This window comes from Trachemys scripta, chromosome 5 (genome assembly GCF_013100865.1).
Source record: "Trachemys scripta elegans isolate TJP31775 chromosome 5, CAS_Tse_1.0, whole genome shotgun sequence".
NCBI classification, from domain to species: domain Eukaryota; kingdom Metazoa; phylum Chordata; order Testudines; family Emydidae; genus Trachemys; species Trachemys scripta.
Window position 1 is genome coordinate 113,355,767 of NC_048302.1, and position 17,384 is coordinate 113,373,150.

A 17,384-nucleotide genomic window follows, 5' to 3' on the forward strand; every position below is an offset into this window, starting at 1 on the left:
TGCATAGGGGAGCTAGACCAGGATCATGCAAGGGGCTGAGTGCTCTGGCACGGGTCCAGCAAAGCACTTACACATCTGTTTAACTTCCAACACATGAGTAGTCCCATTGTGAAGCATGTGCTTTGCTAGATCAGGGCCAACATGCTCAGCACCTTGCAGGATCAAGTCCTTAGGGCACGGTCTACTAGTTGAAGCACAGAGAGCTGTCTTCTATTCCCAGCTCTGCCAAGGACTTGCTGTGTGAGATTGGGAAAATCTCTTGGGCTAAAATTTTCCAAATACCTCTACAATAGGGTGCCTCTGTTTTGACTCACAGTTACTCGGCTTGAGTGTGTTTACTTGTGCAATAGGGAAGGATAATTCTCTCCACTGCTAATGAAGTTCTGTGGCCTGTGTTGTGGAGGTCAGATTAGGTGATTATAGTGGTCCCTTCTGGCCATAAAGTCTACATGGGTTAGTTTCTTTGGTCTGCTAAGTTCACTTAGTGCTACATATCCTACACCAGCTGCCCCTACATGCTTCCAGTGTAAGGGAGGGTTGGGAGGTGTGCGGGGGTGGGGCTGTGATGGAGCCAGGCTCCACTATGGCAGATTCTCTGCTGGTGTGAGCTCCAGTGGCCAGAGTTAAAGTTGGCCTCCTGCTGCTCTAACTTCTGCTGGGGCTGGTGATCATGGAGCTGCAGGCAGCCACTGCCACTGTCACCTGTGCTCGAGCAGAGCTCATATTTAATGGAAAATTGGGGCCTATGAATGGGTACTCAGTGTCTCTGAAAAATCAGACCATAAATGTCTCAGGTGGCGCCCAAAATTAGTGGACACTTTTGAAGATTTCGCCTCAGCTTTTCTGTGCCTCCTCCCTCTCCCCCATAAAATAAGGATGTTAGGAATTACATGCCTCACAGGTTCAGTTCATTCATATTTGCAAAGCACCTTGCGATCCTAAGATGGAAGGTGCTGTAGTATTATGTGTTCTGTCTTGCATGGGTGCACAACAATGAGAGGAGGGAACCAATGGAGCATATTGGCAGTCCATGAAATATTGGGCCACTCAGAATATGTCTACACATCAAAGAAAAATCCGCTGCTGGCCTGTGTGGCTTGGGCTGCTGAGCTGTTTCATGGCTGCGTTGACTTTTGGACTGGAGCCTGGGCTCTGTGTGGTGGGAGGGTCCCAGATCTTGGGCTCGAGCCCGAGTCTATAATTCTACAGACCAATGAAACAGCCCTGCAGCCCAAGCCCTGTGAGCCCAAGTCAACTGGTACAGACCAGCTCTGGGCTTTTCTTAGCTATGTAGACATACCCAAAGAATGCCCCAGGCTATCCCCAGTTTTGGCTTTAGCTTCTCCAAAAGAGGGTGAGGAGGAATAGGAAGCAAGGTGACTGCAACCCCCATGCCTCTTCCGTAACAACTAGCAGAGCTAAATTTGTGGAGATAGTACCCACTGCACAAGTGATGTCCTCCCCTTCCACATCTACAGACACGTGCCTTCCTATAACACAACTCTTCCTGGAATTCCATGGCTGCAAACCACCATGGAGCCCCATGTAATCTAGAATTCATTTCATTTCTGCATTTTACCTTTCGCATGGGTGATGCTTGAACTCAGGCTTTTAGTCCAAGGTAACTATTTACCTGGAAATTAAATATTTGATTCTACCTTTTTAAAATCATCTGAAGAAGTTATTTGACACATACTTTTTAGATTTCAAGTAATGTTACCCTTTCTTCATAAAGCGATTTTAATTAGTAATTATTGGTGGGAATAGTATGTTAGAAAATGTTCTGACGTGTCTGGTCTAAAATGTATCTCACTCATCTACTTGAAGTGTATGAATCTAGGAAAATCAAATTATTTTATACTAACACTTTTTAGAGCTCTTTTTATCATGTTCCTCTTTAGAGATATACTCTGATTTTATGTAATTTTTTTAATTAAGTTCCTTTGTCTGCAAAGTAGTCAACATAAATAAATGAAAAGGTGCATGAATGCACAGGTTTCTGTGTATCTATGCCACGTTTGAATGAGATTTTATGATTCATAGCTTTGTATTCCCTTTGTCTGATCATACAAATTAAAGTAACTGTTATGTAAGAAAAGTTAAACATATTTATTTGATATCCACTTCACTAATGGAAATTGAACCTACACCATTGCACTTTAAGACAATCAATTACAAGTTTCACATTCTTCCATCTATAATCTTATTATGGTTCTGTAGGGAAAAAAAATTAACCCAACTAAATATTACTTATTTGCTCTATTTTTAATGAGCAAGGCTGAATATTACAATTACCCGTTTTCCAAAAGATGTCAAATGATGTAATCTGACTGTAATTATGAACACACTGTAGCTGAGAATTAACAAAATGAAATTAATTGTTACTATCTCTGGTTTTTACATAGCACCTAACACTTCACTGTAAGAATTTTGTTAATTAACAAAGGTCTACTGGTTCTTCAGGAAAGTAAAATACTAATTCTTCTTATTCAGGGCTTAGCTGTTGAACGGCTTGGACGTAGACCTCTACTTATCGGAGGTTTTGGTTTGATGGTCATCTTCTTTACAATACTTACAGTATCCCTGACTTTACAGGTACAGTATATTCATTACATAATTATTCTCTGTCATTTTTCTATTTTAAATGTCAGGTATATAGTACTTCTTGGCTTCAGATTCCTTCTGTGGACCATTCCAACTTTTGATGAACTTTAAATGATGGCCTATTCTGAAATGGAGATTTGAAGTTCTATCTTCTGCTTAATCATAAACTTAATTATTTCAAAGTGCGATTGTTAGTTGTAATGTGATCTAAAAGATTGTCTCATTCATTTCTTACCAAGTGAGAGTTTCATGCAAGCAGATTTGAGAGGATAATTTTGCCTATGGTTGAGATACGCTGCATTCAACACTTCATATTTTTGCTGTAAAACTGTATACACCTCTACCCCAATATAACGCTGTCCTCGGGAGCCAAAAAATCTTACTGCATTATAGGTGAAATCACGTTATATCGAACTTGCTTTGATCCACTGGAGTGCACAGCCCCGCCCCCCTGGAGCGCTGCTTTACCGCGTTCTATCCGAATTCGTGTTATATCGGGATAGAGGTGTATATCTTCTTGAAATTGCTTGCATTCTCTATGTGCCTTCTGTTTACTGGTGATTTTTTAAAAAAAGCAAAAGGTTAAATTCAAACAGAAGACTCCCGGGGGAGAAAACATTCCAGTGCAACTGTAGCTTTGAAATTCAGTTCAGCTATTTTGACTCAAAAGGTGAAGATTCATTATTTGTTGGAAGGAAGCAACTGGCATGGAGATGCAGGGTTAGCATTTACTTCGCAAGTGATTATGTCAAATGATTGGAAGAAGGTTATTAAACAAACTGTAACACTGAAAGGAAATCAGTTTGTCTGCCTTGTTTGTCCTCTGTTTGTGTGCATTATCACATACAGATTTCTTTTGTTCCTGGGGCCTGAAAAGTAGAGTTCTGATAGGTTGGAACAGTCTGCTTTTGATGATCAGCAAGTTGTTCTTCCGCTGGCTATAGTCAAGATCTCTCTGTCTTTAGAACAGCGGCTAAAATGAGCCTAACCATTTATCTGACTGCAGTATCCTATTTCTTTGCTTGAGTTGATACAAAGGGAGCCACTGACGGTATGTCTATATTGGAAACCAACGTGTAATTATACTGTGGGTAGGTATACCTGCTCTAGCTTTAATCTAGCTAGTGAAGGTAATCGTAGCAATGACGATGTAGCAACACAAGCTTCAGAGCAGGCTACCTACCCCAGTAAAATCCCACCAGGGACCAGGTACATACTTGGGTTCTTTTCCTATGCTCCTGTTTCTTCACCGCTAGCGTACCTGCACTAGCTAGCTTATGGCTAGCACAGGTATGCTCACTCGAGCTATAATTATACCTTACTGTGTGGTGTAGACATACACTCAGAGTCAATGTATGTATAGTGTGTGAATGTAGTAAAACCATAACAAGAGCTAGTGGAAACTGAAGCCAGACAAATTCAAATTGGGAATAAAGCACAAATTTTGAATAGCGAGGGTGATTAACCAGTGGAATAAAGTACCACAGGAAGCAGTGGATTCTTCATCTCTTGATGTCTTCAAATAAAGACTGGATTCCTTTCTGGAAGATGTGCTTTAGCCGAAGACAAGTTATTTGGCTCAGTATAAGGGTAAATGGGTGAAATTTAAGGGCCTGTGTTGTACAAGAGGTCAGACTAGGTGATCTAATGGTGCCTTCTGGCTTTAAACTCTATGAATCTGTGAACTATCTGAATAGCACTTACCATATTGTCAACTGTATGAAACAATAAAACTGTACTTTACAGACTAGGTCATAAAACCAAGGTTGTTAGCACAAACATAAGACACATAAAATATAAGGCTGCAAGTTTTGTTATCAGCTGACTGAAAAGTAGGCTTTTCCAAACCCTTTAATACATAATATGATGTGTTTAAATTAATTGGACTAGATCTTCAGCTGTTGTAAATCAGTGATGATACTCCATTGACTGTAAGTTAGATTTTAGTGGAGCGACATCAGTTTACATTAGCTGAATATCTGGTCCGTTATGCATTAAGTATTAGATATAAGTGTGAACCAAGAACCCAGGATGCATGCAGCCTTGAACTCAGAGGAAAATTGTATCTGGTTCTGAATTTGCACCTGTGTCCTCTCTGTATAAGGGGCTAAGAAGTTTAGATCTGTGTTTGGATCCAACTTGAGCTCCTCTCTGATAAATATATAACTTTATGAATTCACACTAATGCCAAGGAAAGCCTTGACATATTGTCATATTTTGCGAGTTAGTGAGTAAATGAATAAACAAATTAAAAAGAAACAAACCAGTATAGTACTTTTTTGTTTGAACCTGTACATGAGTCATTTATATCGACAAGTATAGTTATGAATATGCTTCAGATACTGTAAGTAAATATATCTTCATATTTTGTAAAAGTAACAAAGACTTAGTAATATGCAACCTCACTGTAACATTCTGCTATTCAAAATTTTCTGAGAAATAAGATGAGACCACAGGACTGTGGGGGGGAAATCAAGGGGCTTTATTATTCAGCATTACATAGATGAATCATGGACTGTGGCCTGGCAATTCAATAGAATTCTCTCTCAGTATTTGAAGCTAGAGGGAAAATTCATATAATTTAGAGATCCTATTGAATCAAATGTTACTTTCCTTTAAGCTCTTCTTTTTAATCTTAGTCAGTTCCTTTTGATTACTTTTTACCTGTATTGCTGTTGCTTCACTTAGTTTTCTGTAGACAAAATGAATTCCTTACAAAACCACATAATCTGTAATAGAAAGAGAAGTATGGAACTTTGGAAGAATACACTGGCTGTGTCTACACTGTAAGCTGGAGATGTAAATGCCAGCTCAAGGAGACATACCCATACTAAATCTGATTAAACTAAAGCATTAAAAATCAAGTGTAGCTGCAGCAGCACGAGTGGCTAATTTCCCTGAGCATGTACCCATGCAAGATGCTAGTTATGTACCCTGGGCACCTAGCCCCTCTCAACGCTCACGTTGCTGAGGCTACATTCTATTTTTAGCACATTAGCTTGATCAGAGCTAGTGCACATACGTCTCTTCGAGCTGGAATTGACACTTCCAGCTCGAAGTGTAGACATACCTGGAGACTTATAAAACCATGTACAATCTATGGCAGTGGTGGGCAACCTACAGCCTATCAGGGCAAGCCCCTGGCAGTCTGCCAGATCGCTTGTTTACAGTTGCACGGCCGCCTGCAGCTCCCAGTGACCGTGGTTCGCTGTTCCTGGCCACTGGGAGCTGCGAGCAGCCAAGCAAATGTAAACAAATGGTCTGGCAGCCTGCCAGCGGCTTGCCCTGATGGGCTGTGTGCGGCCCGTGGGCCACAGGTTTCCCACCACTGATCTATGGGGTTGATCCTGTGGCTGTCCTTTTCCATACAAAACTTTCCTTTACTACAGAATCCGATCCATTGGGTTGTTTGTCTACAATTTCAGGATGTGGTTGAATATCCCAACCTGTTTGACTACACCGGTTGTATATTGTTTTAAGCTTAGTACATATGAAAGGCCATACTGGATAAGACTAAAGATCTATCTAGCCCAGTATCCTGTCTTTTGACAGAGGCCAATGCCAGGTGCTTCAGAGGGAATGAACAGAACAGATAATCATCAAGCGATTCATCCCCTGTCACCCAATCCAAGCTTCTGGTGAACAGAACTCCGTTCCATTGAGAGCCATGTATTTAGTCCATCCTTCACAAAGATTAACTTTGTCATTTAAAAAAGCTGCCATACTGGCCTTCATTAATATGGCAGAGACTTCTGGGGAACATGATTAAGCAGAATTTGTGACAAGGAAACTCTCTTTCACAGCTTGGCTTGAATTGCAGCATAAGAAGTTATGAGTTTTTTTTCAATATATGTGGCTTCTTCAATGCAGCAGACCTCTTGACATTTCGCTGTATAGATTCCAAATTTTAATTTTTAATACAAATTGTCTAATAAATATTTCAGGAACACTGATTTCTAAGACTAACTCTTGGCATAAACCCTAATCTATGGAAAGAATGTAAAGAATATTTTGTATTCCATGTGATTTCTTATTATTGATTATGCATTTGACATAAGAATTGCTAGTGTGGGTTATTTTTTTTGTGGTTGTGTTTTTTCCAGAATCATGCATACTGGCTCCCCTATCTCAGTATATTTTGCATTCTTGCAGTAATTGCATCATTTTGCATTGGCCCAGGTAAGTAATTTTTTTTCATGTTTTTGTATGTCATTTCTCCATGCACCAAACACTAAAACATGCACATTGAAGTGACATTGCATTAGACTTTGCTATGTGTGTGGCAGGGGTTTGTGTGTGTGTGTGTGTGTGTGTGTGTGTGTGCGCCTTGTATAAGAAGATGATCAAAAAGGTTAGTCTCCTGTTGATAATGTTTCTGGTTCCCCATTGCATGTCAACTCTATATAGACTTAATTAATTTGAATCTGATGCCTTCGGATTAGTATGTTGATAGTGTGCAAATAATGACATCTCACTCGTTCTCTGTGTGGGTTCTGTCAGGATTATTAGGCTTCTTCATGGCAATAGATACAACTTTATATACTGTATATTCTTAGTTTTCAGTCTTATTACAATAAACTCTGGGACTCATTGGAGCAGGGGTTTCGGTAGAAGTATTAAGAAACACTGACACATAATGAACTAGATTACCAGTTACATCAGTGTAACTTTGGAACAACTCCATTGACTTAAACATTGTTACTCCAGGATTACATCAATTTAACTGAGAACAGAATCTGGCCCTGTGAATTAGCAAGTAACTAATTTTGATAGCATCTGTTTGCAGGTGCAGAAAGAGGAATTTAACCAGAGCATAGTTCATGTACAATATGTGCTACTAAAACGAGGTGTGGTTTTTTTCCCCAAAGATTCTGTAACGAACTGTTTTTCACAAAAAAGTTGTCGGGGGGGGGGGGGGGAGGGCTGGAAATGAACTGCTTTTCCTTCATATATGTTCTGTTATAAATCTGAAAACATTTCTGTCCCCATCACTTCTGCCATGGTTTTATCCAACATTTTTTTCTCCTTTCTTTTTAATGAAGATGAAATTTAACGTGATTCTTCTATTTAGTTTCCTTGCTTGTGCATCATTGTTGTCATTATCATCATTACTTACTTAGGCCACTTTTGTCTTTGGGGGTGGTGTTTTATTATTTAACTACTACTGGGAAGACAACTGGAAAAGGCAGCATACTGTTTTTTGTGAATCCTATAATAAAATAGGGCTAAACTGTAATATTGAAACCCCCCCTCTCCACCCTCTGAGTGAGAGGTGTTAGATATCCATGACACCTCAGGAAAAGACCATGAAGCTATGACTCGGACTCACAAGTTCCTCCCTAGTTTCCTAATGCTTCTAGGGGAAGGACTATGCCACTAATCTGTGCCAGTCCCCTTCCGTGCTTTCTGAGCTTCACTGACTGATATATGGATGGGACCAAACTAACTTGAAAAAACTGAAAAGTTCCTGCCCTGCTCCCTATCTGTGTGGGAGCCCGGGAGCAGTAGAGAGTAGAAGTCCCTTGAAGACTGTTCTTTCTAGCCCCACCCAACCCTGGCACTGAAACCCGTGATGCAAATCATCATGAAATCCCCTAGTGCTTTTGTAAGGGCAAATTTCAATTCTGCCCAGGTTCCTCATGTTTAAAACAAAATTCTCAGCAACAGATTGCTGGGTTTTAAAAAAAGGCATTTTGAAATTAGAGCCAGTTCTCAACCAGATAGGCTTGAAAGGTCAAGTGGTGACTTTAAACTTCTTGCCAATTCTCCTTTTAAATACACAAAAATAGTTTTACTCCTGTAAATAAGTATGAACACTTGTAACCTCTACTTATTTGCCTTCCAAAAAGCCCCATAGAAACAAATTTGAAGAGTAATTTAGGCCAGCCCTATAAGATATTTCACCAGTTTTCAAAACTTCAAATGTACATCACAGTTCAACCTTTTAAAATAAATCCTTCCCCATTTTTTCCTTTTTCCTCTTTTTGTCTTTGTTCCCTATGATAGATTCTATTTTTGTTCACTTAGCTTTTATCCCTTCATTGCAGCCAGTCAGGATTTTCTAATGCATTTTGTGCTTGTGTTGAGGCAATACATCTATAAGTATGCAAGACTGAAACTTCTATTCATTATAACAGACTGCTTCCTATAGAAAATCTTTAAAATTACAGCACTCTTCTTGCTATTGTGTTTTCTGTTTCTGTTTTTAAAGGAAGAAAACATAATACTGTGTTTTCTTTACAACCAACCCATCTACCATTCCGATATAGTCAAATACATTAATTGCTGGGGAAAATATGGTGACTGTGATAGATGCTATCAGCACATGATACAATATTCTATGAATATTCCAACTTTATAAATGTTATATGTGTCTTTATGGGCTAGGGATTATATTCCTGACTCAATAGGGGTGCTAAAATGTTTCCTCAGGAACTATAATCACTAGGGAATAATTAATGCACATCCCTAAGGCAGGTAATAAGTCTGAAGAAGTTTCATCCCGGGGTGGGAAATTACATATACTGGTTTAACGTGGTTCACGAGGCCAGACAAATAAAGAACTGAAAGCCATATAAAGTGACCACCCTGACTGAGGAGAAAGGTTATTTTCACACTTGATCCAGAGTCTCCATGTGGAGGCTGGGTGATACCTGGTAAGCTAGACATGTGTATAAGCTATTTGTTGTTTGCGTGAAATATTTTTTCTGTAATGGTTTTGATTTGACCGAATAATACTTTGCTTCATGAGAAGTGCCCGGTCATTGGTTAACCCTGTGTTTGCTTCTGAGAGAACAAGACAGCAATTATTGAACTAAAGTCAAACCTGTGAATTGCAGAAGTTTGTAGCTTAATTTCCCAGTCTGGAGGGAGTGAACTGGGGGGATCTTGCCCCAGGTAATATGATGTTCCCATTGAAATCATTGGCAGCACTTCAGCTGAGTTTAATGAGGCCAGATTTGCCCACAGTGAAACTGCCTCTGTGATCAGCTATCCTTTAGTCTATCTGGACAAGTCCAGAATTTTTGTATTGCTTTGGTCTGTCAGGGACCATTTTTCTTTCAGAAATGGAAATTAGCTTCCATTATTAGCCATATTTCATAATAAAAGAAAACCTAGCATATATTGTTAACCTAAAAAAAGTGTAACTAAAAAGTAGAACATCCACATCTGTCCCTGTCATAAGACAGAGGCATAACTTTTTGAAATTTTTAATGCAGTTATCAGATCTACTTTGAGAGAGACACATATGGTTGCAATCCTAATAATGAGGTTTCAGTTCTCATAATTTAGGCTTGAGTTTGCCTGAGCACAGGCTGCAGGAGGGATTGTGCCATAGCCAATTCCCTTCCCGATTTCCCTTTGTCTATGGGTGGTGGGAAATAGCAATTTGCTGCCAGTTTATGCCAGCAGTAAATTATGGCACCCTTGCTCTGGCATATCTCTGCTGGCTAGTGTATTGGAAAATAGAGCTCAGATTCTACCCATTCCCTGACCCCGTCCTCTTAGCCTACAAGGTGGTAAACAAGCATGTAGCAGTCCATTCTTTTATCTCCTTGCCCAGTTACAAGGTCTGGGTAGCCTTTGCAAAGGTGTAATGGAGGTTCCAACTACCTTTACTATCCTTCATAGCTGTGTAGTCCAAGTCAAAATTTAGCCCTTAATACTTCAAATCCAGCTCTACTGCTTGCTGTTTACCAAAGTCATCCCTGGTTTAAGTGTGTGAGACTCCCATTAACTTCAGTGATGGTTGTACATGATTTTGTGGGGGCTGACGCTGAATCTATACCTGCATGCCTAAACAGGAAAAAAACGGACACAGATATCCTGATTGTACAACCCATATACTGAGTGGTACCTAACTCTGTGAGTAGTCTCATTGAAATCAACTGGACTACTCACTGAGCAAGGGACTACTCTGTGGCAGTGAGGGTAGCACAGTCAGGTCCTGAAGAATTTTCACTTTGCATTTTTATTTAAAAATGGAGCCAGCCATGTTTTTTGTAATCTAACCATGGAAGCAGGAAGTTTCTACTCTTCTTTTAAAGCTTAGAGCGATTAAACAGCAGGACACTGTTATACTACAATATATTTGCTGAATCGTATGTTCACATTGCCCTGAATTATTTGATCCAACAGCATAATGAAAGAACCACTGATGAGGTAACTTCCTGTCCTCTCTGTGCTACCACACAAGGAGGGAAGGCTTATAAAGAGAGTGCTCCTTCTCCACATGTAAGCAACAGTGTTTAAGTATTAAAATAGAGGGGCTGAGGTACAGAGAAGATCCACATATGTGGTCTGGTGGCTAGGGATGGTTGTCCAATCCTAGATTGTTAGCACATATACTAATGGTCACAGCAGGCACTAGGTAGGAGTGGAGGATGCTTAAAGCACCAGAAAAGGGGACCGCACTGCATATCTACTCTGGCCCATCCAATGGACTCCTGTGCCAACTGGCAGCATTTCTGAAGCATGGACTCATCTGAAAGTGGCTATGTTCACCTTGCAGTACCAGCCAGGTCAAGATTTGCCCCATAATGCATATTTGGAAGGGAATCAGTGTTGTTTGCCTTGAACAGTCTAGTCCCAAATTTCTTGGGTTTTCATATTGCAGTAGTGTCCCTTTTATATGAGATCCTTTTTAGTGTCTGTAGACTTGATGATATCATAAAAAGAGAACTGTGGATTCAGATAGAGAATAAGCAGGAGGAGCAGATGAACTCCATGGAAACAGAGGATCTGCCTTTATGCATGTGTCTGTTTAAAAAATGGAGATGAAGAAAACAATAAGAGATGGATACAGAATTTCTTCTTAATAGAAAGTTGTTCAAAGTTTTCCATAAGGCCTCAGCAGGTGTTTAAATGAATAGTAAAATGAAAGAGTAATTCCCTCAGTAAAATTAATAAGAGGATGAAAGTGTTACATAGTAATTCCAGCACAAATATAATTTCAGACTACTATATTTTCAATACCTTTTGTTTGCATGACACTTCATATATTTATTATGCTCTAATAAATTTCTTAGTCTCTAAGGTGTCACAAGTACTCCTGTTCTTTTTGCGGATACGGACTAACATGGCTGCTACTCTGAAACCTTCATATCGTTGTTATTCTCTTAGTTGTTAATATTATTATTATCATATATATGTATTACCATAGCGCCTTGGACCCCTAGTCATGGACCAGGGGCCTCACTGTGGTAGGTGTTGAAGTATCCCATTATTCTGTTCCTGCATAGGTAATATTCAACAGTGGCCTCCTACACCCTTTTTGTCCCTGCCCCAGTGAGAGAGACAGCTTTTCCTTTTCAGTTATTGGTTATTCATGCCAAATTGCTTTAGTTCATTTTACATGAACAGATAAGACATCTAATTACTTTACAGTGGAACAAAAAAAATCAATACATTGGGTTAGATTAAATTTTAGTCCATCTAAAGGGACTTTATTAAATGAGTTGAGATGGGGCTTACAGACAGGAAAAGTTCATTAACTATGGGTCACGTATTAGTTAATTGATCTATGAAGACAGAGGAACAAGCCATACAGTACATTAGTATAATTAAGCTAAGACCTAGATATAGTCAGTTTTGCAGGATCTTGAGCAATAATGCATAACTCAAGTGTTTCCTTAGAATGTTCTGACTGGGGGACCAAATGAGTTCAGTGGGACTTTTCCTGGGAGTTAGGCAAGCAGAAATTTACCCATGAAATTCCAAAAAGTTCATAAAGATTCTAGAGTCCAATCGTGCAACTCTTACTCACACAAATAAATAATAAATCTATTATTTATTATTACATTAATACTAAATTAAATTAATACATCTATATGGGTATGCCCATTGGCTCCAGTGGAACTACTCATGTGAGTAAAGAATTAAAGGATCAGGCCCCTAAACAGTTACTAGCCACTGGTCAAATGGCTACTTCAACATCAAAATCCAGTAGTTTGTAATTGTGTCTTCTTAACTTAGAATTGTAAGGGGAATCTATACTTTTGAATCTTTGTGGGTAAAACTAATAAAGTATAGTAGTAACTGTATATGAATTTAAATTCACTACTCTGGTATGTTATTGACTAATACAGTGTGGATCAAATTCTTGTTTCAGTTACCTATGCAACCTGGCTGAAGGGAAACGGTGCATGGAATTGATTGATTATGCAAATAGGAAGATGATTGTGATCACTAAAAATCAATCTGTATGCCGCCTACTTCATCTTAATTTTATATTTTTAAATAGAGTAGCTGACTAGGCTCAAAGTTTTGCTGCTTAATAAGAGAACTTTTAAAATAACTTTTAGAAAGAAATTATATAGGGCTACATAGTGCAAAATATTAATAAATCTAACATTTCTTGTGCAAAATGTGCACGAAATATTTTAATCTGCTTTATTTCTTCAGCATTATGGTCTAGATTTTCATGGCATCCACGAAATTTGGGTTCTTCTGTCTTTAGGTGTCCATTTTGAGACACCTAGAGCCAAAAACTCAATTCAGAATTGAGGGCCTGTGTATTACCATCTGCTAGACTTCAGACTGGTCAAGAATTTAAGTGGAGCGGAGGGCCTTGTGTGAACCTTCTATGCCAGGGTGAAATTATTATTACATTATAGTGTGACCAACACAAGAGACATATTAATGTTAATGAATGTCTGGTATGATCATGGTGAGGAGGACAGTTGTAGTTCTATGATGATCGTTAAGTAGAAAAAGTACAATTTCACACTTACTAGCTGTGTTACAGTAAAGCCCTATATAATGTAATTTATCTAGACAGATCTGAAAATTATTTTTAATCTTTTCTGTTTTTTCATAAATCTGTGAGACTGTTTTTCCCCAGGAAAATGAATAATATTATTGAACTACAACTTAATAAAATACGTGACTGTTCTTAGCCTGGTGTGGAAGGATGAGTATCACCTATATTTGCCAAACTGGGATTGATATAGTGTGACATTATTAAAGCTTTGAGATCTGATCTAACTATCTTTGTAGTTAATTGGAGCTTTTCTGTTGACTTCAGCAAGAGTAATATGTGGCTTCCAGTGGGTCTAGAGATACAGCTCTTTGCCTGGGATAAATCCAGCATAGCTTCATTGACTTCAGCGAAGCTATGCCAGTTTACTCCAGCTGAGGATCCAGCCCACGATATGTAGGAATTAACATTTTAATGGCCTCAAAGTGCCAGTGTGGCTTCCCATTTAATAGTATTTTCTTTCCTATTAGAACATCTGATGATTTCTTGATAGTTGTATAGGTAGTGTGCTGTCTGTCACTTTCAGAAAAGCATATGGTAGAGTCCCATCTGCTCCTCGCCAATTAGGATCAGCTGTCACTTTCGGTCAGTTTTTTCCCCCCGTTTTCTGCATGCAAGTTTGCAGCTGTGTTCCAGGAAGAAATTCTAAGTATTGAAACAGTAATGTTAACTGCAGGTATATTGAGGAGTAGGTGATTGTTGATATCCCTCTGTTCACAATAAAAAGATAAACAAAAATCTAAAATGTATTTGTGATGGGATCCCCCGGGGTGCCTCTTGGAACTGGGGTACCACTGAGACCGGCTTCTGTCCCACCAGCCTGAGCTCCATCTCACACTGTGCTGCTGAGACAAGCTGCAGACACGCTTCCGGTCTTACAGCAGTTTTCAGGTATCTAAAAGAGAGTCATAAGGAGGAGGGAGAAAACTTGTTCACCTTAGTCTCTAAGGGTAGAACAAGAAGCAAGGGGCTTAAACTGCAGCAAGGGAGGTTTAGGCTGGACATTTAGGAAAAAGTTCCTAACTGTCAGGGTGGTTAAACACTGGAATAAATTGCCTAAGGAGGTTGTGGAATCTCCATCTCTGGAGATATTTAAGAGCAGGTTAGATAAATGTCTATCAGGGATGGTCTAGACAGTATTTGGTCCTGCCATGAGGGCAGGGGACTGGACTCGATGACCTCTCGAGGTCCATTCCAGTCCTAGAATCTGTGAATCTATGAATCTTACACTTCCACAAGCATTCACACAGGTAGGGACACACCCAGCTGCAGTTACATGCAGACTGTCTCATTGTTTTGACCCCAGAAACAAGACACCTACCCTGTGGCTTTAGTCTGGTGTCTTCCCATGCTGATTTCACACACCCTCGTTGGTCTGTTTTCCTGTTGACTTAATATGCAAATGAGGCTTTCTTTGTGTTGGTTTATCCTGCTTACTTTACATCAGAGATCTAGGCAGATGGGTAAATCAACATTTCTTTGTTTAAGAAAAACTTGTTTATCAACTCTGCTTGGCTACGTAGTTTAAACATATTTTTAGTATATATGTACAAACTTCTTGTATGACGTCTGTACATACAACTCACAATTCTTAGGATGACTAGATTTTATTTGATACCTCATACAACATTCTTTATAGATAAATACTTTGACAGCAATGTATTAGGTGTAGTGAGATTGTCAGGCCTGATAAGAGATGCTGTTACATGACAGTGAACCCTTTGCCATTTGGCATGGAGGGCTTATAGGATCACACAAATCAAAGAAAAAGTGTCAAGAGAACATTTTAAAAAAAACCTCTATAAAGCCTCTGAGCATCAGGCGTGGAAGAAAATACATTGACTTTTATTGCAAATGTCTTTCAACTTTATGCCAGCAGAGCAGTCCAAAGCAACTTCAGCATAGGGGCGGATCTGTACTTTGTTTTCTTGAATAATTTTTTTCAATATGCTAACATTCTACAGGCTAGAACACTAAAGAATAAAAATTGACCTCAGATTAAATGATCAAAAAGCAAAGATATTATATGTATTCATGAGTTCAATGGAAACTCAGTTAGTGCTGAGTAGAGCTGGTTGGAACATTTCCATCTAAGTAAAATTTCATCAGATTATGTTGTTACGTTGAAGTCAGAATGTTTCACAAAGATGTGTTAGTTATGACTAATTTTTGTCAGGAAGATGTGAGGAAGAGAGAGAAACTTCCTGAATACAAAAACTCTGATTTCGATCTGAAAATGGATATTGTGACACAAATTCATTGGAAAGTTATTGCAGAAGGAAAACAAATTTCAAAAGTTCCTATGAAACAGAATTGTCAGCCTGTAGCCAGCTCTCGTGCTGGCTCTAGGTACTTATTTGAATATTAAATGTAATTATAGATTCATAGATTCTAGGACTGGAAGGGACCTCGAGAGGTCATCGAGTCCAGTCCCCTGCCCGCATGGCAGGACCAAATACTGTCTAAACCATCCCTGATAGACATTTATCTAACCTACTCTTAAATATCTCCAGAGATGGAGATTCCACAACCTCCCTAGGCAATTTATTCCAGTGTTTAACCACCCTGACAGTTAGGAACTTTTTCCTAATGTCCAACCTAGACCTCCCTTGCTGCAGTTTAAACCCATTGCTTCTGGTTCTATCCTTAGAGGCTAAGGTGAACAAGTTTTCTCCCTCCTCCTTATGACACCCTTTTAGATACCTGAAAACTGCTATCATGTCCCCTCTCAGTCTTCTCTTTTCCAAACTAAACAAACCCAATTCTTTCAGCCTTCCTTCATAGGTCATGTTCTCAAGACCTTTAATCATTCTTGTTGCTCTTCTCTGGACCCTCTCCAATTTCTCCACATCTTTTTTAAAATGCGGTGCCCAGAACTGGACACAATACTCCAGCTGAGGCCTAACCAGAGCAGAGTAGAGCGGAAGAATGACTTCTCGTGTCTTGCTCACAACACACCTGTTAATACATCCCAGGATCATGTTTGCTTTTTTTGCAACAGCATCACACTGTTGACTCATATTTAGCTTGTGGTCCACTATAACCCCTAGATCCCTTTCTGCCGTACTCCTTCCTAGACAGTCTCTTCCCATTCTGTATGTGTGAAACTGATTGTTCCTTCCTAAGTGGAGCACTTTGCATTTGTCTTTGTTAAACTTCATCCTGTTTAACTCAGACCATTTCTCCAATTTGTCCAGATCATTTTGAATTATGACCCTGTCCTCCAAAACAGTTGCAATCCCTCCCAGTTTGGTATCATCCGCAAACTTAATAAGCGTACTTTCTATGCCAATATCTAAGTCGTTGATGAAGATATTGAACAGAGCCGGTCCCAAAACAGACCCCTGCGGTACCCCACTCATTACGCCTTTCTAGCAGGATTGGGAACCATTAATAACAACTCTCTGAGTACGGTTATCCAGCCAGTTATGCACCCACCTTATAGTAGCCCCATCTAAATTGTATTTGCCTAGTTTATCGATAAGAATATCATGCGAGACCGTATCAAATGCCTTACTAAAGTCTAGGTATACCACATCCACAGCTTCTCCCTTATCTACAAGGCTCGTTATCCTATCAAAGAAAGCTATCAAATTGGTTTGACATGATTTGTTCTTCACAAATCCATGCTGGCTGTTCCCTATCACCTTACCACCTTCCAAGTGTTTGCAGATGATTTCCTTAATTACTTGCTCCATTATCTTCCCTGGCACAGAAGTTAAACTAACTGGTCTGTAGTTTCCTGGGTTGTTTTTATTTCCCTTTTTATAGATGGGCACTATATTTGCCCTCTTCCAGTCTTCTGGAATCTCTCCCGTCTCCCATGATTTTCCAAAGATAATAGCTAGAGGCTCAGATACCTCCTCTATTAGCTCTTTGAGTATTCTAGGATGCATTTCATCAGGCCCTGGTGACTTGCAGACATCTAACTTTTCTAAGTGATTTTTAACTTGTTCTTTTTTTATTTTATCTGCTAAACCTACCCCCTTTCCATTAGCATTCACTATGTTAGGCATTCCTT

The 17,384-nt window shown here is 39.3% G+C and overlaps 1 protein-coding gene across 1 annotated transcript in view; it reads left to right on the top strand.

Annotated features, from left to right (window-relative positions):
- SLC2A9 (solute carrier family 2 member 9) overlaps positions 1-17,384 on the top strand; it is a 166,456-nt gene that overhangs the window by 87,251 nt on the left and 61,821 nt on the right. Inside the window, exons 8-9 of the mRNA XM_034772535.1 lie at positions 2,494-2,595; positions 6,708-6,783. Coding sequence (XP_034628426.1) covers positions 2,494-2,595; positions 6,708-6,783 — 178 coding nt within the window. The remainder of the gene's footprint in view (positions 1-2,493; positions 2,596-6,707; positions 6,784-17,384) is intronic.